Consider the following 27,387-nt stretch of genomic DNA (forward strand, 5'->3'; position numbering starts at 1 on the left):
GACAGAAAATATAACAACGCGCTCGGTTCCATATTCAATCTTGTCCCGTTCCGTCAACATGTTACACAGCATATTTACCTCCTAAGTAAGCCTAACCTGAAGAACTGTTACCTATGTAGAATAACAGTTAACTTGCGTTGAATCATATGTGCTAATCAATGGAATGGTATACTACCAAGGATGAATATACAGAAAAATACCTCGAGCATCTCCCCCCCCACCCCCGTCTCTCCCCCTCCCCCTCTTTCCTACCCCCCCCCCCCCCCACCCCCCCACACACACACACATACACCCCCCCCACCCCCCTCTCTCTCTCTCATTGTTATAATTACATCAACATGGGTATACAAAATTTTCATGGTTCTTGAGAAATATCAATAAAACTAATTGTAACATAACCAGGTTTTACGTAGTACAGTTTCAGGTCATACTAGGCGGCTGACCAGATTTATGCCGCTAAATAAAGGAGTGCCTCTGTACCTCTGGTTGTCTGGTTTATCGTGTCATTTTGATAAGTACCTCTAGTGAGACCAATGGAGTCTTTTTTTCTTTCAGTAACGGTACAATTTTTAAGCAGGCTTTGATTACGTCATTACTTTGCCAAACGTGCCTATCTCTCGTGCCGTCTACGGGTAGGTCTATATCAAGAGCAGCACACGGCGTTAAGTTAGATATCTAAGGTAACTCCAGTATGGCGTCCCGGATAATCGCCGTGCTGTCGTGCTGCCTCGCCGTGTCTCTCGGGGCCGACGTTGTCAGGCAGATCACAGGTTAGTTAGGTGACGTCACTAAGACATTAACTTACGCCTTGGAGAAAATTGCTGTTTGCGAGTGTTTACGTGTCACATATACTGTACGCTTAATGTGTATCTGACAAGGCGCGCTATCTTTTGTTAGTCATTGCAAAGCGATCAGGAGTCGAGAATATTAATTGTCACTTAATTTCGCGAACGTTCTAAGCCGGTAATTATTTTAATAATATAAAAGTTTCCTGAAACCGGGATTGAAAAATTAACGAACAGTTGTTCCAGATCCAAGGATTTTAAATTGAAGCATATTTTTAGTTCTTAAAGCCGTCGTGCCATATATGTTACCTATTTGATAAGAGTACCTCTGCTTTCATATCGCAGGGTATACCTATTTCGCAAACGTTTTCTAAGTAGTATTCACTCACTCATTCACTTTAAAACAGTGTACGGTACCCAGATAATGGTAGATTGCATTTGAAAGCAATGACACTTGCAAACCCACAATATAGAAATATTTCAATCAGTATTATGAAATCAACTCAATGGAAAATTATATTCCCTTGTCTGTGACTCTCCTAATAAAAAACTGAAACATTTGGCTTTGCAAAAGCGGACATGTTTTGTTTAAAGCAACTATGATTTTTTAAAGGTAAGGTTTGAACTTTGTTCATCAAAACACACAAAACCTTTTTCTCTCTTTTGACAATACTTAATAGATTATCCATTTGCAGTCGACCTTTATGGAAATAATTAAGGCCTTAATATTTCAAGAAATCTTTCAAATGCATGGTATATGTGTCAGTATGTTCGTAAAATCTTTCTTAAAAAGACACTAATGGCTAATGTATCATTTGTCTGTTTGTTTGTTGTTTAACGCCGCACTCAGCAATATTACAGCCATATGGCGGTGGTGCTAATGTATTGTGACTCCCCATAACAAAACAGAAAAGCACACATTCCGTTGGTAGTATCCGGTTGTTGCTCTTAATCACACAACTTTTCATGCAGAATGATATTAAGATCTTTTATATTTTTCACATAAACATTTTAAGTAACCAGTATCATACCATCATCACAGGGAATGAGTTCGTGAATGAATATAGTTTTACGACGTATTCATCAATATTCAACCTGCAAACTATGGGGTACACACAAGTACACACAAGTATCTAGTTTACATTTTACATACCTAGGGTACACACAAGTATCTAGTTTACATTTTACATACCTAGGGTACACACACGTATCTAGTTTACATTTTACATACCTAGGGTACACACAAGTATCTAGTTTACATTTTACATACATAGGGTACACACAAGTATCTAGTTTACATTTTACATACCTAGGGTACACACAAGTATCTAGTTTTCGGTCCACTTATCTAGTTTCCTCTCTACTATCTAATTTACACAAATGTATGTAGTTTACATTCTTCCTAGTTTCTAGTTTCTACAAAATTATCTAGTTCACAGAAAAGTATCTAGTTGACGTTTAAAACGTATCTCGTTTACATTCTACATGTCTAGTATACAACGAAGTATTCAGTCTACGTCTATAATTTACATTCAAGTACACAGTTCACGCTCTATGTGTGATTTGCGTGTAAAGTTTGGACATGACGTGCAGCATATCGTGATTAGAATGTTGTCACTCTGTGGTAACACTTGACTGATTGTTAGTGATGTCATTAATTCGTACACATTAGAAACATCTCTTCTTAAAGAATATACTTCTCCGTAATGTTTAAATGGCACGCAGGGGCATGGGTGGCCCAGTCGTCTAAGGCGCCGAGATTCGCTGTGCAGAGTTGCGTCCCTTGGGTACGCCAGAAACGTATGATTGTGGGTTCGAATCCCGGTTCGCCCCGTTTATGTTTCTAGGTTTGTCAGCACCGAAGTGGTAAACGTCTGAGACCTGCATCACTTCGGGCTTTCTTCCCACATTCAGCCGACACGCCGTGATTAAACTGGAATAATGTTAAAAGCGGCGTTAAACTCACTCCATGGTACGCATTTCTTATGGCGTTGAGTGTAGTCCATTCTCTGTGTACATGTATGTAGTTTATATTCTACGTATCTATAGTTTAAACCTATGTATCGGGTTTATGCTCTCTGCGCCTAGTTTATGGTCTACACATCTGGTTTTCGTTCGGCCTAACTCTATTTCGCTTTGTGTGTATAGTTGGCGCTATACTGTGTTTCAGTCTGTACTTACAAGGGCAAGACGTACCAGCAGGGACAGACATGGACTGAGGGCTGCGAGGAGAGCTGCGAATGTGTCGACGCTTCTAAAGGCTACTACAAATGCAAATCGCTGTAAGAATTTTCAGGCCTGAATAATATCAGATTATCCTAACATGTCTCTTCAGTCGGATATAATGAACCTTATTCTAAATTCCCAGCGGTAATCGACGTTCTTATTCCATCCAACCGCCTCAGTGGTCTAGAGGAAGAGCGTCCTCCCGGAGATCGCAAGGTCCGGGGTTCGATCCCCGGCCGCGTCATACCAAAAGACGTTTAAATATGGTGTTACCCTGTCTGGCGCTGGGCATAAAGGGGTTAAAACAAGAACTGGTCGGCTCGGAGTCAGTATACTGTGTTTGAGTGGCGTATTCATGTTAAACTGCGACTTGGTATCTCAGTGGGCTAGCACTATAAACTCGGCGTCAGTCCGGACTAGTACAAGCAGCCACACACACACACACACACACACACACGCGTGCCTGCACGTCGCTGAACGCGACATTAAACCAATTTGACCTCACCTCTTATTCCATCCTTGATTATCCAGTGTATTGTACCTCTATTCTTTAAGAATAAATATCCTGAATCTTTCCGCAACTATATTCGAAAGATAAATAAATGGCAAAACAGATCTCTAAGCAGATTACTGAGCGAGAGAAATGCTGCGTTAAGCTGCTGATAAGTGAGACGGAGGTGGTGACGTCACTTCCGTAATGAAACTATAATGGCTAATGGGATGTCAAACGCACCCAGCAATGCTTTGTACACTTCCATGTATATTGTAAATATGTTACCATATTAATACCATTCCTAATGACATTAGTGTATCAATTTCATCTAATCATTCATTACGCGACTTTGTATTAAAAGTGGTTTTAATTCCCTTAATTTCTTGTAAACTCTGCAGACCAAAAGATCATCTTTGTTTTAAAAGGGTACTAGGTTCAGGCATTTTTTATTCAAGTCGTTTAGACACCATTATGTTTTAAAGTTCATGAGGTGTGTTAATCTAGCTGCAAATGATTAAGCTAATAAAAACACGATATCCGTGTTTCACACAATAACGTGTTGATCTAAACTGAAAACGTACAATGTTCATTTGTGGGCATAGTCCCTCGTTGAGGTTCAAACCAACACCGGTGGCCCAGTTCGCCGCTATTCGTCACGCAGAGTTGCATCCCTAAGGCGTACCAGAAACCTATTAATTCAACATTCGCCATGGTTATGTTTCTAGATTTGTCAGCACCATCCCCAAAGTGGTAATCGCCTGAGAGCTGCATCATTTTGGGCTTTCATCCAACGTCATCACTGTCAAGGTGACATGCCGTGATGTAACTGAAATACTGTTGAAGGCGTCCTTTAACCTCAATAGGGGCGGTCGGGTAGCCTATTGGTTAAAGTGTTCGCTCGTCACGCCGAAGACCTGGGTTCGATTCCCGACATGGGTACAATGTGTGAAGCCCATTTCTGGTGTCCCCCGCCGTGATATTGCTGGAATATTGCTAAAAGCGGCGTAAAACCATACTCACTCACTTTAACCTCAATAACTCTCTCAACCTAACAGATACAATGACCTTTAGTCAGGAGTGACGGAAAGGTTGCCGAAGGATAGGTTTAAAGAAATATCTTATCTGCCCTACTGTCGCAACCGCGAGCTGCATATGTCGGTGTCCTTTGCTATATTTGAAATGCACTATCTTCACTATCTGTATTTTAACTCTATGTGAGTAAACAGGTGTTTGTGAGAGTGGACGGGTTATGAAAAACCCAAAATGAAGATAGCGCATTTATAGTTGAGTGTAAAGAAGACTAAAATATGAATATTGAACATATTTTTGATGAACGCAGATGTCGTCTGCTTAGTGTATAAAGTACAAAAGTGGAGAGGTCACAAAGAAGGAATACTTTCCATACGCGCGTCTGTTAAATTATGTTAGAATATTGTTGTGAAAATTATACATGTATGTCATAATTAGTCTCTTTGTTTCAAAGAAAGACACACACGAATATGTCGATTGATAGCCTCAGCTCTATAAATAATTTCATATTGGGGAAATATATATAAAATAGCAGTTTATACATTAAAAATATAGAAAAAAGATTCAGTTTCTCTTTTCGAATCTGGCATTGCCTTAAACATCGAAAAAAGACATAAATGTGATATTGGTTTGTAGATTAAGTGACGTTTTACTTCGACCAATACCTCTCTTTACATTCGTTTTCATAAGAATAAAGCGTTATGGGAGAGATGCTTTGTGTGGAGATATGGTTATTATCCTCGGTGGGAAATATTACAAATTATTTATTTCCGATACCTGAAATGTTCTACTTATATTTACATGTATGCATGACCGTATCATAGTGTACATCACTCATCATGCCCAAAGCGAGAGATATTCATTAAGATCTCCTTGTTATGTGAGGTAGGCGATACAGTTTGAACCTGATTCAGTAATTCAATAACACTAAAGAAACATTTTCAACAATTATGAATCATGCTGTTACCAACTAGTCTTTGATATAGGCTAGTGGACACGCTGGTGGTAAGAGGAATCACTGGGTTGTCTGATCGAGATTCGATTTTGTTAAAGGCCGCCATCATATAACTGGAATTGTGCTGGGTGCGGCGTTAAACAACAAACAATCAAAGCAAAAGAAGGAATCGGGTGTCTACACTTTGTCACGTGGGTCACGGCAGCGTTTCTCGACAGTAGTGGACTGTTGCTCATATTACTTTGCCTGGCCCAGACTCTATTGTTTAGACCCCTTTACACAGGGCTGCGACCTTTGTGCCACCTTTGAGTGATCAAAAACTGGCCAGGACGCTCAATGGTTGCCTTAACCCAGAAAATCCAGTGTAACTGCTCCAGCAGTTGTTCAGCAGTAACTGCTTGAGTTGTTCAGCGTCTGCAACCACAATGAAACACTGCAGGTACAAGCCCTCTATTTATAGGCAGGCTGAGGAGGCACTACAGGTAGCTCAAAGGAGGCAGAAAAGAGGCAGAAGTCTTGCCACGGTGTCTCAAGGGTTGCCGTGGTCGCCGAATGGAGGCACGGCGGTCGCTACAGTCATCGTTCAGTGCACGCTGTTGGTCGCCCAAAGGAGGCACAGGGGAGGCAGAAGCATCGCCCAGATTAACGGAATACATTTGCAGCAGAACGCAACTTCTACCTGGCGACCATTGGGTGACCACTGTGCCTTCATTTTGCAACACCGGCAATGCTTGTGCCTCCTTTGAGCCACCTTTGAGCAACCAATCTCCTTGGCGACCTTTGTGCGACTGTTTTGAACATGTTCAAACATTCACGGCGACCATAGCGTCCATCGCGATGTCTGAACCTCCCGTGTACCACCTTGGAACGACCTAGGCAACCATTCTGCCTACGTTGAGCCTCCAACGACGACCAGGCAAATTTCATGGTCGCACACCGGAGGCACAAAGGTCGCCATCATGTGTAAAGGCCCCATAACAGACCTGGGCCCCGTTGCACAAAGCGATCGTAGCGCTTAGGTGATCGTAACTACTATACTTAAACATAGACTTACGACAGTCGTAGCGCTTCGATCGCTTTGTGGAACGGGGCCCTGCATGAAATAGCTGGAATCATATTGATTGCGGCCGAAACCATTATGCACCCCCAAGTTTTTAAATCATAGACATTTCCAAATTTCACTCATCAGTGACAAAAATAATGTCTGATACAATTCCCTATTTTGACATGTAGCATATGTTCACGTGTTTTACAGGTGTACACTTGACTTGCCTTTGCATGTGTTTAGGACGAGTGCCACCTATGGGGCAGGATGCGCTCACTTTTTCGCGAACACCTGGTATCATCACTATTTGATAGTGATTCACAAACTAATCTTTCCTTAATCGTACAGATGCCAAGTGTACAGCAATCTGCCTCCGAACTGCCCCCTGACCAAGGCCCCAGGGGAGTGCTGCAGTAAGCCCTCGTGTGACTTCACCGGTACTGGGGGCACCTCTACTGGCACTGGACAAGGGCAAAGTAGGTTTCCTAGCATAAGAGCCATGGTTAATCTATCGCCTCCATTTACTTTTTACTCAGTCGGACTCTCCTGACAAAGACACGGCCGCCGTGCCACTGAAATACAAGCCCTTATACTCCTCTTCAAAAGTTAAGACTGCATAAGTTTAATTGTGCACCACCCTTTCTGAAGAAATATATACCATATTATACCAGTATTCTATAACCAGTTTCTTAATGTTGAGAAAGTTTGGGTAGATAGCTCAGATGATTCTCGATCATGTGAACGGAGTTATCGCGCTGCGGTCAAGGTCACAGCCAACAGGTCGTTGATCACGAGACAGGAATTTTGACCGTCTGTCTGTTGAGCACGTGCCTGGATGAACTGATAACAATATGTATGTGTACTAGAATTGAACCGATGATAAGCTATGATTCGTGCTGGAAGATACTCCATTATCAGGATTCGTGGGTACCAAACCATTCCATATAACCATTCTACTTAAAGTTCATCAATACACTGGGTACAATGTGTGAAGCCCATTTTTGGTGTCCCCCGCTGTTATATTGCTGGAATATTACTAAAAGCGGCGAAAAACCATACTCTCTCACTCACCCAATAATATACGTCCTCATCTATACATGCTGTTTACAAGTAAATACCTATGGAATATATTAAAAATATTCTTATGATGAGAAGGGGCGGTTGATTAGCTTAGTGTTTAAAACGTTCGCTCGTCACGTCGAAGGCCCGGGTTCGATTCCCTATATGGGAAGCCCATTTCCGGTGTCCCCCGCCGTGATATTGCTGGAATATTGCAAAGAGCGGCGTAAAACCCAACTCACTCACTCTTAAGAGAAGAAACGTTTCAATTTCTAGAACTAAGCCAGTTATTAGAAGTTAAGTCAACTCAGACTCTAAAGTATGGTGATGGTGAATCGTGATCCCCATTGTTTCAGTGACCGGAACAGGCACAGGTAGGCCATTTCATAATCACAATTTACACACCTGGTCTTTCCCACATTTTGACCATAAACATGTTTCGCTGTTAAACTCAATCCTAAACATGTCAAAATTATGGGAAAAGGAGCAAGTGTAGGTTTGTGTTTAGAATCTATACCTTTTTTTACAGTGTAGGAGTCGCGTGAGTTTTCAGACATGGCGTTATATGGTGATCAGAAATACAAACGTAAAGTTAAAGTTAACTCGGGCTAGGTCTGGGACGTAAACTTCACATACCTTAACACCTATTAAGCTTTATGTTTCTTTACAAGGTGGCTATTTTCCAGCAATAGAAAACATGTCGCCATCATCGTATTTTATAATTTTATAAGACGCTAATCTCAGGTCTCTCCTACAGTCAACTGTGTGGATAAACTCACCAACTGCAAGACCTATGGCCCCACCATTTGTAACGACCCTCAATACGCCACGTGGGCGGCCGAGAACTGCGCCTTGACCTGCATGAAATGTGAGTTCAGCCAGAACGGGTACAGACTTCTTGTCCGCTATCCTGTGACCAGTGATATTGTAGCCGGGCTAGTCTCTATCGCGTCTACAAGGTAACATAACACTGCTTCAAGAACTTGAACATATTCACAGCCATCATGGTTAGACAGTTTAATTAACTGCATGTGTGTAAGCATTTGTTTACCCGAAGGATACTTCGAAGGATGACTACGTGGTAATATATATTCTATCCGACATTATCTCAGGTGGAACAATGACGGGAACTGGAACCGGAACTGGAACGATGACAGGAACTGGAACTGGAACGATGACAGGAACCGGAACTGGAACAATGACAGGAACTGGAACGATGACGGGAACTGGAACCGGAACTGGAACGATTACAGGAACTGGAACAGGAACGATGACAGGAACTGGAACGATGACAGGAACTGGAACCGGAACTGGAACGATGACAGGAACTGGAACAGGAACAATGACAGGAACCGGTACTGAGCAGGACTACCTTGATAATATTACATTTAATGTATATAAACTAGTAAAACATTGCTCAATGGTTCTCAGACCAACTCCACCAACTATTGCACAACATTAATGTAAACATTTAGTTAAGTTCTCCAAATCCAATGATATCCTAGCGATGCTATCTGGGAATATAGAAAGTATTCGCGGAGCTTGTTTTCGTATCGCAAATAATCATATAATATGAACAAAATGCTATGCAAAATGTAAGACATGTTTTATTCCTTATATATGATATTTATCATACGGAAAACACACGAGGGAATAATCAAAGTTTAAGACTTACTGCTGTTCACTACTGTAACTTAAGAAGCCCCGTAGGAATATAACACTTGAGTGAACCACCTCATCAATGATAGTGCCACACTGATTTGCAGCCATGCTTGTTTAAATAAGCAGTCACACGTCGCGAACCACTATTTAATCATTTAAGAAACGTTTTTTTGCGATAGTTATTGAGAAAGTAAACACCATGTCGATGTTCAGAGCTTACTAAAAGTAGTTTCTCTACGTGACCTCATTTGCATATTTATCTGATTGGTGTATCGCATGGATAACCCAACACTCAAGCGCACTGATGACTTAACGCCAATAACACCACTGCCACACTCTAATTTACATATCACCTGACCGGACTTTTCTCTTGTTTGTAAACAAACGCGTATATTCTGAAAACAAAATAGACTGGTCTAATGCTAGTCTTTTGGGGCGCTTTACATATTGTTCACCATAGTTACATAATGTTTATAAATATGCTAATACAACTGCGACAGTGAGGTGCATGGCAAAATATATTTGTACATCAAAATTGACGTATCGCTACCTCGACGTAGGGCTTCGACGACAGCACGTGGCATTCGTGGCTAACTCGTCCCATTCCGGAACAAGCCGAATGTAGACTCGTGCCCCTTTCTAAGCGTTCGTGACTAACTCGTGTTATTCCGGGACAAGCCTTCTTGCAGGTTACGGAAAGGGGCGAGTGGTGACGAATGCCTCTCTAAGGTTTCCGTATTGGCGTATGAACACGAGAAATACTCCGAACAAGAACGATGGAGTGGCGAGACCGGCCATTTGGTTGACTGGTGCCATCCTACCTCGACTGCGTGGATCGTTGCTTACAATATCAATTACTGGTTTGCCTGGTGGTGTCTCGATAATGTACGACCAGCCGTCAAATAGAAGGAACTATGCTTAGTGCGGCGTTAAACAGCATACAAACTTTAATATTCAAAGCTCGTTCAAATTTGAGATGTTAAAAAAGGAAGCATTACAATCTTATCAACTAATGTAAAGACATGTAGCTGAGTACAAAATATGTGCAAGATATGTGGCAGCATGTATATATTTGGGATTATTTTTAAAAAGTAGTTTAGTAATAAACTTATCAAAAACATAGGTATTTTAGGATTTGTGTATTTATTAAATAAATTAGTTTACTTAGTCCACTAACTCACACCTCAGTAACATAATCTAACATGTGGTGATTGATTCTTTGTGCTAAGGCTACTGCGGTCTCAGCCTAGCCTATTGTTCTCTGCTGGTCAGCTTGGCCTGGCTTTGTATTTCCCGCGTCACATGACCACCTTGGTCATGTACTTCATACCTTTACTATGTGCACCATTTCTAGTCACAACTCTCACTGGGAAAGGACAGTTCCGTTTGGGGTGAGTTAAATATATTTATTATCATTGTACTTAGGTTTCTAGCATATATAATGTATTTTAGTACACTCATATTAAGTCATTTATATTCCATAAGAACAGTATATCATGTATATGTTATAAACATGAATTATCAGTATATTCATGTTAGTGCAATATATATTTAAATATTGTAAGATGTTACCATTGAGGTATATGCATAATGAGTGTACTAGATTTAAGCATGTATTGGTACTATTTTATCATGAAAGTGTAAAATACCAAAACAGTATATTTGTTGATTTTATCATACATATGAAATGCCTAAAAATGTTGATTGTTATACTGATAGATGAGTTTCACATGCCATGTATACAATGTATGTGATGTTTACCATACCAGTAAGATTCATGTAGTTATATATCATATTATCAGGTCACGTAAGATACTGCATGACCAGTTTTGATGACATCTGGTGGTTTGGCCTCCGTCCCGTAGACGAGGTGAGGGTTACTTCCCTTAGTTATACATATATTTATGTCAACATGTCATGGCATATTGTCTATACTATTGTAATGTTGTATTGTTTAATATAGTATTATTTAATTGCTTTGTAGTGTATTCAGTGATATCATCCTCACTGAGAAGATATCTGCCATAACATGCTTTACTGTACTAAATGTAAAGTAAACGTTCACATTATATCTTATTGATTGGTATATCAAACACATGTAATAGATATATAATGGCAGTATTCTTTAAATGGTCTATTGGTTATGATGTTTGCCTACATCTTGTAAATATTGTGTTTTAGGGTTTCATCTTCATCATCATCATAACCACTGATTGCACATGGACCATCATTGGAATAAATCCAGTTGTAAAAACAGCATGCTTTTGTGTCTCCATTACCCTGCATAAGCCTCTGCGACAGATATAACATAAATACCTTTAACTGATTCAATTGTGTGGGAGTAACATACGAGGCTCTTACAAGTTAGATAAACCAGAATATATGTACGTCACCCATTTAGGTAATTCAAAAGCCATAATATATATTAAATTAAGTTTTCATTAACAGTTTCTGTCAATATTTAATGGTGATCTTTTTAAAAGAGCTTTCTTTCCTTTTACAAACTTCGAAATAATTCGTTCGAATCTTATGTATCTTTTCGTTTATTATTTGTGGTATATAAACCATCATGTGGTTGTGAATGTTAATTGAGGAATCCATTTTTCTTCTACCAAATCTGTATTTGTTTTTAGTTATCTCTTGTTAATGTAATGAGGTATGTGACGCGGATCTAACATCCATTAATTTAACACAATTCTATTCTCCGTATACACTGCAGTGTGGAACCGAAATCTACATTTGTCCACAAGTTACAAACAAAAGCGTATTCCAAAAAATAATTTAAATACTAGGGTTGATATTGATCGAAGTACTCATATCCTGACGCGCCTTCTGATTGGCTTGCATCGTGTCGACGCATGGCGGCCTTCGAGAGGGGCGGGGCGGGGCGGGGCGGGGCGGGGAGGGGTCGAGTCTTGTTGTAGGTTACGGAAACATGCGAGTGGTGACGAATGAGCACGTGCAGCCGTAAAACCAATTTAAACAAAGGATAACTACGCAAATAGATATAGCTTTTCGTGTTTAAGGATATTTTGTCAATGAAAGTTATCCTTTCTAAGACATATGTTTATATACATGTTTAAAAAATGAAACCGATTAAACACATATGCAATCTATATAGATTGTAAGATGTGGCGAATCGTCACATGGCGCTGGCCTGTGACTAGGGTACTCTGCATTATTGAACTCTGGGTAGGCGAGTGGGATAACACTAACCATTATTTGAAAACAATATTTGTTATCGCCCTAATCAAATGAAAATTGTCCGATGGGTAATGTTATTTAACAGTTTAAAATCATTATATTCATGGGTATACTAATTGATAACTATCAATGTTTCATCTCCAAATCTAAAAGAAAGGTATAATCGTTATATGAGTTATTGAAGTGTTTTACACCGTGTTCAACAAAGTGTTACAGCTGTACATTCCCATATCTGATCATGTTTTAAGAATCTATGAATTGCTACCTAATACCTAATGTACCAATGTTAAATTTATGTCTACTGAATTGAAATGAAAATATTAAAAAAGAAAGAAAAAAAGGTGTTGCCGCTGCATTCGCTGTTGCTTCTGATGCTAGCAGGTGTGTCCTCGTGTCAAATTTCCGGATAACCTTATCGCATGTCTCTGCAACAGGCAACTGTGTGGACAAACTTCCCAACTGCAAGACCTATGGCACAACCACTTGTAACGACCCTAAATACGCCACGTGGGCGGCCGAGAACTGCGCCTTGACCTGCATGAAATGTGAGTTCCACCTGATTCATATACATGGGGAGGGATGAACTTGGGTTTAACGTCGCGTTCAAGATTATTGCACTTATATGGCGACACGTAAAAGCTACGCCCTCGAAATGCAATGTGGTAATATGTAAAGTGTCTGCCGGTGCCTAGATGATACACATCCCAGTGCCATGTAATCCAGTCTCTCATATATGAAATGGAGTTTAACGTCGTCCTAACGTGTATGTGGCTATTTGAACTAGTCCGGACTTAGGCCAGTTTTATAGTGCTAGCCCACTGAGAAATCACGACGCAGTTTTACATGGGAACCCCACTAAGACACATTATACTGACTTCGAGCAGACCAGTCCCTACAAACCAACTGCTTGTTGAACACAAAGATACTTGCTGTCTAATTAGTAGATGTACCTATTGGGTTTTTAATGTAGATGTTTCGTAGATACCTGTAAATGGTTTATTTCTATTCTACCATGAAACAATAACAAAAGGTTTCGATTTTGAAAATTAAGAGGTATCAAATCTATATTGGAAAACTTTATTTAAAATACGTTTGGTTTATTTCCATTCTACCATGAAACAATAACAAAACAACACAAACTCTTTGGTTATAGCGGAAATGATTAGTGATGTGGCATCGGCTGAGCCTAATATTTTCAGTAGGTTGAAAGGGCGATTTCAGGGATCAATGGCTTTAATCTACATTATGTCTGCTTTATGTACCCATACCATAATTGTCACCATATTACTTGAACCACTTCCCCGAGACACTATACAATCATGTAGGCAGGTGTCCTGTAAGTATTATTCAAACTAACATCACCAGAAAAAATGAAGCGACCTTTGTAATGTTTTGCTCTGAAGTACACACTATTACCACGTCTTAGTTCTACAGATGGGATGTCTCAGCATTGTAGCACGGTAGACATTTCACAGAACGTGATAGAGTAATGCCAAAGTCAAGCTGTGTTTGATGTTACTGAATTGTACAATACGCTCTCTAAATATTTGTTCGTCAAGTTAATATATTGCCATGCTTGCTGTAAACAATGTAGGAACCACAACATGTTATTTAGCAACGTTAAGGATGCAAGATCAGTATTGAAACTGCAAAAAGGGCTGGATTGCGAAAGAAGTTGTTCTGAAAATATGTTTTCTTTCGCGGTTGTTTGGCCGTTAACGTAGATTAACGGAGAGACAAGGTCATGTACTGATGTAGATTCGATACCTCTGGAGGACCAAAGAGAATGCAGGATTTTAGAATGTCATTGTAGAATGTTTGCTTTCGTCATAAAACCTGTGGGTATTATGGTCAGGCTCAGTGACTTGCCAATGTAACCTATTGGTCTGAATTATTGCAATAGCTAACTGCGGCATTAAAGTACATTCACTCATGCTGTGGATTCGGGCACAGGTTATGGGATTGGAACTGGGACGGGTACAGGAACAGGAACAATAACTGGAACCGGAACTGGAACTGGAACAATAACTGGAACTGGTACCGGAACAATCACTGGACCTGGTACTGGTCCCGGAACCGGAACAATTACAGGAACCGGAACTGGAACAATAACTGGAACTGGTACCGGAACTATCACTGGACCTGGTACTGGAACCGGAACCGGAACGATTACAGGAACCGGAACAATCACTGGACCTGGAACTGGAACCGGAACCGGAACAATCACTGGTACTGGAACTGGAACAGGTGCAGAAACGAATCAAATCTAATTCAACATTCCGTTGATTATATTTATGTTCTAAAATTTTGTTTGAACAAAAGTATGGCAAGCTAAATATAAAAAAAATAATATCAACCTGACAGTGCACACATTAAAACGGAGGCTTAGTTTTACTTTTTATTTTTGTTGAACTGTCTTTCTCTAGTTTTGTTTTAAGAATTTTAAGAAAAAAAGGGTTTTGTCGTGAGCGTTTGTTTTGACAGGTTACTGTGTGGATAAACTCACCAACTGCAAGGATTACGACGCCAGCAAGGTCTGCAGTGGACAGTACCAGCAATGGGCAATCGACAATTGTGCCTTGACCTGCATGAAATGTTAGTTTCGGTGATTTTATGACATATGCATATTTGTGACATGTCCTTCAAAATATACATAGAATAGTCATACTGTTGTTACAAATACCAAATTCATCTCAATGAGTGAATGAGAAAAAATACGAATTTACTATCTATCTCAGTGTCTGTGATTTCACTGATAGATCAAACTGTTTCTACACCTATACTCTGCCTCTGTCAAAGCTTTTGTCCTTATGTATGATTTGTGTCAGCAATTACTTCTGATTAATATTGTAGTTGAGTATAGGGTTTGTATTTAGGTACTGGAACAGGAACAATTACTGGACCTGGCACCGGCACTGGCACCGGAACAATCACTGGACCTGGCACCGGCACTGGCACCGGAACAATCACTGGACCTGGCACCGGCACCGGCACTGGAACAATCACTGGACCTGGAACTGGAACCATTACTGGAACTGGAACTGGAACCGGAACCGGAACAATCACTGGACCTGGAACTGGAACTGGAACAATCACTGGACCTGGAACCGGAACTGGAACTGGAACCATCACTGGACCTGGAACTGGAACCGGAACGGGAACAATCACTGGCACTGGAACCGGAACAGGGACAATTACAGGAACTGGAACAGGTACAGAAACGATACGAATTTGATTCAACATTCCTGAGATGCAATGTTTTACAATTTTGTTTTAACGAATGTATGGCAAGCTAGAAAATATAATATCAAACTGACAGTGCACATACATTTAAAAGGAGGCTTAGTTTTACTTTTGATATTCAATTCTGAGTTTGTTTAAAAATTCCTTTCTCTAAAGAAGTTTTGTTTTAAGTATTTCAAGAAAAAAATGTTTGGTCATGAGCTACAAGGATAACTTCGACATCAAAATAGACAAATATAAAACTGAGAAAGGTCAAACGAGCGTTTGTTTTGACAGGTAACTGTGTGGATAAACTCACCAACTGCAAGGATTACGACGCCAGCAAGGTCTGCAGTGGACAGTACCAGCAATGGGCAATCGACAATTGTGCCTTGACCTGCATGAAATGTTAGTTTCGGTGATTTTATGACATATGCATATATGTGACAGGTCCTTCAAAGTATACATAGAATAGTCATACTGTTGTTACAAATACCATATCTATATCAATGAGTGAATGAGAAAATATGAATGTACTATTTATCTCATTGTCTGTGTCATTAATGCAGCTACAGGGGATTGATTTCACTGATAGATCAAACCATCTCCGCACCTATACTCTCCCTGTCAAATATTTTATCTTCATGTATCATTTGTGTCAGCAATTACTTCTGAACGTTTATTTGAAATATCGTACTTGAGTATAGGGTTTGTATAAAGGTACTGGAACAGGAACAATTACTGGACCTGGCACAGGCACTGGCACCGGAACAATAACTGGACCTGGCACCGGCACCGGCACTGGCACAGGAACAATCACTGGACCTGGAACCGGAACTGGAACAATCACTGGACCTGGAACCGGAACTGGAACTGGAACCATCACTGGACCTGGAACTGGAACCGGAACCGGAACTGGAACTGGAACCATCACTGGACCTGGAACCGGAACTGGAACCATCACTGGACCTGGAACTGGCACAATTACAGGAACTGGAACAGGTACCGAAACGATACGAATTTGATTCAACATTCCTGAGTTGCAACGTTTTACATTTTGTTTCAACGAAAGTATGGCAAGCTAGAAAATATAATATCAAACTGACAGTGCACATACATTTAAAAGGAGGCTTAGTTTTACTTTTGATATTCAATTCTGAGTTTGTTTAAAAATTCCTTTCTCTAAAGAAGTTTTGTTTTAAGCATTTCAAGAAAAAAATGTTTGGTCATGAGCTACAAGGATAACTTCGACATCAAAATAGACAAATATAAAACTGAGAAGGGTCAGCCGAGCGTTTGTTTTGACAGGTAACTGTGTGGATAAACTCACCAACTGCAAGGATTACGACGCCAGCAAGGTCTGCAGTGGACAGTACCAGCAATGGGCAATCGACAATTGTGCCTTGACCTGCATGAAATGTTAGTTTTGGTGATTTTATGACATATGCATATTTGTGACATGTCCTTCAAAATATACATAGAATAGTCATAATGTTGTTACAAATACCACATTTATCTCATCGAGTGAATGAGAAAATATGACGATAATATTTATTTCATTGTCAGTACCTGTAATAAGCGACGGAAACTGCTACAGGTGATTAATTAATCTCAATGAGTGAATGAGAAAATATGAATGTACTATTTATCTCATTGTCTATGTCATTAATGCAGGTACAGGGATTGATTTCACTGATAGATCAAACCATCTCCGCACCTATACTCTGCCTGTCAAATATTTTGTCTTCATGTATCATTTGTGTCAGCAATTACTTCTGAACGTTTATTTGAAATATCGTACTTGAGTATAGGGTTTGCATTAAGGTACTGGAACAGGAACAATTACTGGACCTGGCACCGGCACTGGCACCGGAACAATCACTGGACCTGGCACCGGCACTGGAACAATAACTGGACCTGGAACCGGAACTGGAACTGGAACAATCACTGGACCTGGAACTGGAACCGGAACCGGAACCGGAACCATCACTGGACCTGGAACTGGAACCGGAACCGGAACAATCACTGGAACTGGAACCGGAACTGGAACAATCACTGGACCTGGAACCGGAACTGGAACTGGAACCATCACTGGACCTGGAACTGGAACCGGAACGGGAACAATCACTGGCACTGGAACCGGAACAGGGACAATTACAGGAACTGGAACAGGTACAGAAACGATACGAATTTGATTCAACATTCCTGAGATGCAACGTTTTACAATTTTGTTTTAACGAATGTATGGCAAGCTAGAAAATATAATATCAAACTGACAGTGCACATACATTTAAAAGGAGGCTTAGTTTTACTTTTGATATTCAATTCTGAGTTTGTTTAAAAATTCCTTTCTCTAAAGAAGTTTTGTTTTAAGTATTTCAAGAAAAAAATGTTTGGTCATGAGCTACAAGGATAACTTCGACATCAAAATAGACAAATATAAAACTGAGAAAGGTCAAACGAGCGTTTGTTTTGACAGGTAACTGTGTGGATAAACTCACCGACTGCAAGGATTACGACACCAGTAAGGTCTGCAGTGGACAGTACCAGCAATGGGCAATCGACAATTGTGCCTTGACCTGCATGAAATGTTAGTTTTGGTGATTTTATGACATATGCATATATGTGACAGGTCCTTCAAAGTATACATAGAATAGTCATCCTGTTGTTACAAATACCACATTTATCTCATCGAGTGAATGAGAAAATATGAAGATAATATTCATTTCATTGTCTGTGCCAGTAATAAGCGACGGAAACTGCTACAGGAGATTAATTAATTTCACAGATAGATCAAAAGATGCCAGTCAAAAGTTTGTCTTCATGTCTCATTTGTTTCAGGAATTACTTCTGAACGTTTATTTGAAATGTTGTAGTTGAGTACAGGGTTTGTATTAAGGTACTGGAACAGGAACAATTACTGGACCTGGCACAGGCACTGGCACCGGAACAATAACTGGACCTGGCACCGGCACTGGCACAGGAACAATCACTGGAACTGGAACAATCACTGGACCCGGCACCGGTACTGGCACAGGAACAATCACTGGAACTGGAACAATCACTGGACCCGGCACCGGTACTGGCACAGGAACAATCACTGGAACTGGAACAATCACTGGACCTGGCACCGGCACCGGAACTGGAACAATCACTGGACCTGGAACCGGAACTGGAACTGTTACTGGAACCGGAACTGGAACAGGTACTGTTACATACCCGGGTGGAGCTGGTAATGACTGCACACTGAAAAACTGAGTATTTCTAGACAACATATGTTGAGGATAAACTGAAGACACATGTCGTTTCAAATATAATCCTATGCTTTATTACACACCCATGGTAATGTTATTCCGTGAACGGGTTCAAAATGAACAATACGGTTCATTCGAACAGTAGAACCCCCCCTTAGAAATATTAAATAATCTAAGACCACAATCTGAATAAAATAGCTGTGATAGCTAAGGGAATCGTTTTAACGTATGAAATATGTATCTATCATGGACGTTACCACCCAATCCCAATCCCATGTACATGACGCTACGAACAACAACTCTCTTGTGTAGTCGCCTTATAGAAAGAATTTCGGTTTACTGTGACGGAATATTGGTTTTACAACTGATATATTTCAAACTGTATTGTGCATGTAATCGAAGCATGAGCAGTGGAACTATGCCATATTAACACGCCTTCCCGAGGCAATTACGTGAAGTGACTATATAAGTCAAGTTTCCACTCCAATTTCCAGGCTCGATCGAAGCGCCACCAGTGGATGTTACAAGTTATGTCCCTTCTATGTACCCCTAATGACCAATCAGATTCCAACTCTCATATCACGTGCATTTGTTTTAAAAAAAATAGCGGCGCCCAGAGAAGACGGTTCGATAATCAAGATCGAATTATTGTAATAAAACGGGTCTTACCTCGCGAAGTGCATCAAATCCCGTGAGCACCTTGATTAAAACATGAAAACATTTGGAAAATATCTTTCGACGCCTAGTTGACGGTACACATGCTTTGCAAATCCTGCAATCGACCGAAATCTGCACGTTGAAATCCATGTTGTTTATGAACCGGATGTCTAGTTCGTTACCCTAGTTTGATTGGACTTCGCATAGACTCGTTAGTTCAGCCAAAATGTAACTCCGGAATTCCAGCCTAGTTCGGCGAGGGTGGAAACTGACTGGACTTTTATGGTCAGTTAAACTCGGGAAGACGTTTGCAGCACTCTCACATTGGTGTGTTTGTTTTGTGTATTGTCCAATCCCGTGACGTCAGTGAATTGTTGCAAAAAATTAAATATTACATCATCTCTTACTCGTGACGTCATGGACATTTTCAGTAAACTTCTTCAAACGATAGATCGACTGAGGTGATACCTCTTCTTTTCTTAGATACAAGACTATAGATATTCAGTTAATAGAATAACCATGATATTCTGGAAAATAATTAATTTGTTAAAAAAAACCCCGGTATTAATATTATTAAACGTTCACTGGATGTCTTGAAAAAGGTTTTGGGTCCTCACAAATCTATTTCGCTCCTCCTCTCCTTCTAAAGAATAACTTGCGTATTAATAAACGAAATATAGTGTCTCTAAAAAGCCCTATTAAATCTCCTGTTTATGCAGGCGCATGCGTGGACAAGATGCCGAACTGTGCTCAGTTCGGAAAGGCTGTTTGTACCCAGGCAATGTACGCGCAATGGGCGATCAACTCATGCCCGCTGTATTGTAACAAATGTCAAGGTGGGTACAACATATACTCAAAGGTAAAATTATGATGACATACAAACTACATAGAGAATTTGTCCAAAAGATTTACTGTCTTGGATGGAATTAACCACATGGAAAGAACAATGTCTGAAGTTCAGAGGCCGTTCACAGTCTTTAGCGAGTGTGTCCATTGCATTGATTCAGGCCTGACACCTTCGCCAGATTGAGGACTCTAGATGTTGAAGGCAGGCCTTGGAAAGGGCAATTCGTTGAGTTTCTACACATAGACCTTACTGTATTCAGGGGAAACATAGGTTTCAAATATGCCATGTGTCAAGAGCAGACTGAAAAGTATCCAGTGACCAGGCTCAGTGGCTGAGCCCCCATCGTCACTGTGCCCCCATCGTGCCCCGATCGTCACCTTGCTTTCAGCCACTGGATCGATTACTTACAGGCCGCTGTGATATTGCTAGACTTGCTCAACATATTAAAGACTAAGAAATAATTGAATGTCTCAAATATGTAACGGATCAGATTGAAAGAGGCTCCACGATAGATGAAAATGTAAAGTCCTTTAATGTTTTTATGTAACAGCTTGAATACGTTTACCCTTTCATAGGAGGTACAACTGGAACCGGCACTATTATCTACCCCGGAACAGGAACTGGAACTGGAACAATAACTGGACCCGGAACCGGAACCGGAACTGGTACTGGAACAGTAACTGGACCTGGAACTGGAACTGGAACCGGAACCGGAACTGGAACTGGAACAATTACTGGACCCGGAACTGGAACTGGAACAGGCACAATGACCGGTAGTTTGATAACATTATCAGTGTGAACATAGAAGGATGGCATGACGTGTGTGTCTGTGTGTCTGTGTGTGTGTGTCTGTGTGTGTGTGTGGCTGCTTGTACTAGTCCGGACTAATGCCGATTTTATTGTGCTAGCCTACTGTTTATATTAATGCCCCTCTCAGACACGGTATACTGACTCCGACCAGGCAGGGTAATAACATGTACCATCTTATAACGTCAATCACTAGACAACCTTGCTTGACAACGGTATAAGGATCTATACCGAAACGTCGCTTTTCACAGTATTAAAGAAGTTGTTATCCATAAAATTGTGTCTATCTTGTCATCCGTCCACTTCTAAGTAATGCCTATCAAACAATTTCGGACGAAGAAGGCAAATAGTTGTACACAACTAAGTAAGTTAAAAAGGAAGGGGCTAATAACGATCCGTGCGAGGTACTGACGCGTCTTGTCAGCTTTGATGCTCATGTCATATAATTCTCTAATACAGAGTTGCGTCCCTTAGTCGTACCAGAATCCGTTCCATTCCCGTGCTTGTGTTTCACCAACGCCTTGGACCTGAATCAACTTTGGTTTCCTTCAGCATTAAGCTGACTTTCCCTGATCAAACTGAAATACTGTCTTAAGTGGCGTTGAACCAAATAAACTCACTCACTCACTCACTCACTCAAAAAAACCTTATTGGGTTCATTAAGTTTGTCGATTTGGTACAGACGGGTAGAAACATTTCCACAAACAGTCAGATAATCAAACACATGTTTTAGATCAAATAATGTGGTAGACAGATAGCGCCAGTATTAAGAATTAAACACTGCTGAGGGGCGGTCGGGTAGCCTAGTGGTTAAAACGTTCGTTCGTCACGCCGAAGACCCAGGTTCGATTACCGACATGGGTACAATTTGTGAGGCCCATTGCTGGTGTCCCCCGCCGTGATATTGCTGGAATATTACTAAAAACGGCGTAAAACCATACTCACTCACTCACTTCCTCACTCACTGATACACGTTCTGCAGGCACCGGAACTGGTACTGGCACAATTATCTACCCAGGAACCGGAACCGGAACTGGAACTGGTACCGGCACTGGAACTGGAACCGGAACCGGAACCGGAACTGGCACGATCATATATCCAGGTGGAACAGGTAATATTACAACGGGGCACAAATTAAACACAGGATACTTTTAAACACAAACCAGTCAAAACGTCCTTTCTTCCAGATAGGAAAAGCATGTGTGATGTCAATACAGATTCTTACAGAATAGTTCTTCAGCAATCCATTCTTGCCATAACATGTGACTATTCTTTTCGTAAGAGGCCACTAACAGGATCCGGTGGTCAGGCTCGCTGACTTGGTTGATGTATGTCATCTTATCCTAATTGCGTAGATCGATGCTCATGATGTCAATCAGTGCATTGTCTGGTCCAGACTCGATTATTTACAGACCGCAGTCATATGGCTGGAATATTACTGATTGCGGCATTAAACAATAAACAAACAAACAATAACAACTTGTACATTACATGACCACCACGATTTCCTCTTTGAAATGTGGGACACTGACGACTGTGTCATTAACCTTCATACCCCATACTTACACAGGTGCTTGCACGGACGTGATCCAAAACTGTGCTGCGTTCGGCACGTCTGTTTGTTCTGACACTACCTACGCTGTATGGGCCAAGGCCAACTGCGCCAAGACTTGTAACCTTTGTTGTGAGTACTTTTTCACGTATCGTTTCTGAACGTTAGTTGTTATACTGGGTAGTTTTACAATGTAACACCATGGGTAAGGACGAATATATGCACTTGTTGATACCACCTTGTGATTAAAACGTAAAATGTGGATTGCATTTTACAGCCCAAACTGGTACCGGTTCTATGACGGGAACTGGAACCGGTACTATGACGGGAACTGGAACCGGGAGCGGGACCTTTACAGGAACAAGTGAGTGAGGATTCTACTGTGGGAAAGTGTATATTTAATTAGTAATACTGATGCACACTTCACTTTTAATTGGAAAATATAATGTTTAAGTTAGAAAATATATATGATACCGACCTCCCTTACTAAAAGCATTGCAAATAAACAGATATATTTATGATCAGAACTTCAACATCGCCATCCAGTTTATCTGGTGACAGTTTTCTATTCAGGAAAAACACTTAGTATCTCAAATGGTATCTCTTAATGAATACAGATGTTATCAACAATTCATGCACCAAATATAGATTGAAAATGCCCCGGGAACACAATGATTTGGTAACCACAGTAGGATCTCAGGCTACCTGTCCGCCACTCTCAGGTTCATGATCAGCGGACAGAGGCATACATTCATGGGCATGATGTGTACGAGGTGCTTGAAAACCTGTGTTTGTATGTATCGTGACAGATCGTTGCAAATCATTATGAGAGAGCGCAAGAACATTTGCTACTAAATATTTTGGAGTCAACCAAAGTGTGTTCAGCAGGGTGTGGAATCGATATCAGGTCTTGGGATCAGCTACCCAGCAACATGCAGGTGGTCGACAGCGTTCCACTACACAGCGGGAAGACAGGTTTTTCGTGATTGTTGCATGACGTTATCACTTCGTGACTGCCACCACACTCAGAAATGACCTGCGTAACGCCAGTGGCGTGAAAGTTTCTACTCAGACAGTGCCTAATCGTCGCATGTCACGGATTGCATACATTCACATCCCACTGAGTCGACATCACAAGCAAGTTTGGATTTGGTGAAGATCCCGTCAATTTGACAGACCAGAACTGGGCTGCAGTATTTTTCACTCAATCATGATTTGGGGTGGGATCGGTAGAGCTGGAAGAACCGATCTCCATGTCCTACAGCGGAGCACGATGACAGGTGTGCGCTATGGGGGATGACATTCTGGATGTATACGTGAGACCGTATGCTGGTGCATTTGGCCCGGAATTCACAGACTTCATCCTCATTGAAGATAACGCACGACCTCATCGTGCCAGTGTCGTTGATGCCTCCTTAGAACAGGAGACCATTGTCCGCATGGAGTGGCCAGCAGGTCACCAGACCTCAACCCTATCGAACACATGTGGAATGAGCTGCAGATCGCCTTCTCACGACACCCTGTTCTTCCGGCAACTCTACAGGAACTCTTCAAGGCTGTTGCTGAAAAGTCGTATCTTGTCTTGGCAACCATCCAGACACTTTTTTGGAGAATGAGAGGACGGTGCCAGGCTGTGGTCGCGTCACTTGGATCACATACGTACTACTGAGAATTGTCGTTTTTTCACAATGAATTTGTTTTCGAGATTTTTTTACGTTTCAGTTTTGGTCAGATACTCTCATTTTGACGGGTAATCTGACCGATTATTGGTCACGTGTTGTTTGTTGGCATTTTGTGGCACATGACAAAGGACCTTTGTTCATTGAACGTGTCTTCACGCAATATTATCTTTAGCCGTGATGCACAGATACCTTTTAAAGTGGTGATCCTTAGCAAAATTTGCGTAATATTTTGCCATAGGTGGCAGGGTGGCGAGGTAGCCGGATGATTAGCGCTACATGGTTACAGCATGTTACACCAAGGACGGTGTTACCTTATATGTTTTAACTAGGGCGTGGATACAACATATCTCTCAAATATTGTTAATCTCCCCAAAGGTTCTGGCTGTGCGTTCAAAGGTCAGGTCTACCAACAGGGACAGGCATTTGTAGATGGATGCAAGCAGAGATGTACGTGCCAGGACGCTAAGACCGGCCGATATACATGTGACGATCTGTAAGTGCTTGATTGTTGAAATAAATACATGCTTGTTGAAATAGATGCTTGAAATATGGGCTGGTTTGAAATAAATGCTTGATTGGTGAAATAAGTGCTTGCTTGGTGAAATAGATGATTGCTTGGTGAAATAGGTGATTGCTTGTTGAAATAGGTGATTGCTTGTTGAAATAGGTGCTTGCTTGGTGAGAGAAGTGCTTGCTTGTATAATGACGCTGGCTTATTGAAATAGGTGCTTATTTGGTGAAATAGGTGCTGGTTTGATGATAAACTTACTCGCTTGATGAATACCACCTCCTGATGTAAGAGATAAAATCATTATGATTTTTTCCATGTGTATATAATGGTGCGATATCCCTTATGACATACCACAAGATACTGTCATCACTGCACTGACACAAGTTACCTATGAATGTCTGCTGCTGGTGAGGGCACGTCTGAGACGCTGATATTCGCCGTGCAGTGTTGCGTACCTTGTGCACGTCAGAAACCTATGATCGTGGGTTCGAACATTCCAACATCCAGCTGACTCCCTTGGTTGTTTGTTGTTTAACGCCGCACTCAGCAATATTCCAGCTGTATGACGGCGGTCTGTAAATAAATCGAGTCTTGACCAGACAATCCAGTGATTAACGCCATGAGCATCGTTCCACGCAATTGGGATAGAGGACATGCATCAACAAAGTCAACTACCAAATCCCGTCAGTCGCCTCTTACGACAAGAATAGACACCTTTCACGGCAAGCATGGGTTGCTGAAGACCTATTCTACCCCGGATCTTCACGGGTCTGACTCCCTTGAACTGTAAAACTGTTCAAAGCAACTCACTCACTCACTACTACAGGGGAAAATATTTGATGCTACAGGTCCTAAATGTCTGCTACAGGTGCTATGTACGATGCTACAGATGCTATATCTCCTTCAGGTGCTATGACTTCACACTACCGGCATCATGCACGATGTTGGCTCCCAAGCCCGGCAAGTGCTGCAAGACTCCCAGCTGCCCCTCCAGTGTGACCATCAGCTACCCCCCAGGCTACAAGGAGGAGTGAAGCATGCCCCCTTCACATTTTGTATTGTGCAATAAACTCATTAATAATTGCTCTCATTTTAACTGTCCACCTCATACCGGTACAGCAGATACATTGCCCCAGATGGTCAAGAGACAGTGCAGATGTGGCTTCAGATAGTTGTAGGAGTGAGTGAGTTGGACAGTGTGTTTATACTCCTGGTGGTAATTGGACCGTGTGTATATGCTCCTGGTGGTAATTGGATAGTGTGTACATGGTCCTGGTGGTAATTGGATAGTGTTTATATGGTCCTGGCGGTAATTGGATAGTGTGTATATGGTCCTGATGGTAATATGAGTGTGTATATGACACCTATTGTAATTGGATAGTGTGTATATGGTCCTGATGGTAATTGGATAGTGTGTTTATGACACAAATGGTAATTAGTGTGTTTATGACAGATGGTAAATTGGACAGTGTGTATATGACACAGATGGTAAATTGGACAGTGTGTATGTGACACAGATGGTAATTAAATAGTGTGTATATGACAGATGGTTATGAGATAGTGTGTATATGACACAGATGGTAATTGGATAGTTTGTATATGCCCCTGGTGGTAATTGGATAGTGTGCATATGACACAGATGGTAATTGAATAGTGTATATGGTCCCGATGGTAATTGGATAGTGTGTATACGGTCCTTATGGTTATTGGATAGTGTGTATATGACACAGATGGAAATGAGATAGTGTGTATATGACACAGATGGTAATTTGACTGTATATGACACATATGGTAATTTGATAGTGTGTTTATGACACAGATGGTAATTAGATAGTGTGTATATGACACAGATGGTAACTGGATTGTGTGTATATGACATAGATGGTAATTGGATATTGTGTATATGACAGATGGTAATTGGATAGTGTGTATATGACACAGATGGTAATTGGATAGTGTGAATATGCTCATGATGGTAATTGGATAGTGTGTGTATATGACCCTGAAGTTAATAGGATAATGTGTCTATGACACAGGTGGAAATTGGATAGTGTGTATACGACACTCGTGATAATTTGATAGTGTGTATATGACACTGATGGTAATTGGACAGTATGTATATGACACTGATGGTAATTGGACAGTGTGTATATGACACTGATTGTAATTGGACAGTGTGTATATGACATTGGTGGTAAGTGGATAGTGGGTATATGACACTGATGGTAATTGGACAGTGTGTTTATGACACTGATTGTAATTGGACAGTGTGTATATGACATTGGTGGTAGGTGGATAGTGTGTATATGACACTGATGATAATTGGATAGTGTGCATATGACACAGATGATAATTGGATAGTGTGCATATGACACAGATGATAATTGGATAGTGTGT

The 27,387-nt window shown here is 41.0% G+C and overlaps 1 protein-coding gene across 1 annotated transcript; it reads left to right on the forward strand.

Moving 5' to 3' along the window:
* Positions 1-662: 662 nt before the first annotated feature.
* On the forward strand, positions 663-26,073 carry LOC139454251 (fibroin heavy chain-like). Its single transcript, XM_071235861.1, has 23 exons — positions 663-770; positions 2,956-3,067; positions 6,882-7,009; positions 7,949-7,966; positions 8,350-8,460; positions 8,705-8,947; positions 12,893-13,003; positions 14,412-14,705; positions 14,943-15,053; positions 15,335-15,670; positions 15,978-16,088; positions 16,401-16,682; positions 16,989-17,099; positions 17,505-17,852; positions 18,160-18,270; positions 18,580-18,885; positions 20,311-20,427; positions 21,014-21,211; positions 22,228-22,356; positions 22,816-22,929; positions 23,075-23,161; positions 24,855-24,972; positions 25,898-26,073. Exons 1-23 carry the CDS (start codon positions 692-694, stop codon positions 26,022-26,024), a joined length of 3,702 nt encoding a protein of 1,233 aa, XP_071091962.1. The 5' UTR covers positions 663-691; the 3' UTR covers positions 26,025-26,073.
* Positions 26,074-27,387: the final 1,314 nt, after the last annotated feature.

This window comes from Haliotis cracherodii, unplaced genomic scaffold (genome assembly GCF_022045235.1).
Source record: "Haliotis cracherodii isolate W230 unplaced genomic scaffold, xgHalCrac1.p SCAF_10, whole genome shotgun sequence".
NCBI classification, from domain to species: domain Eukaryota; kingdom Metazoa; phylum Mollusca; class Gastropoda; order Lepetellida; family Haliotidae; genus Haliotis; species Haliotis cracherodii.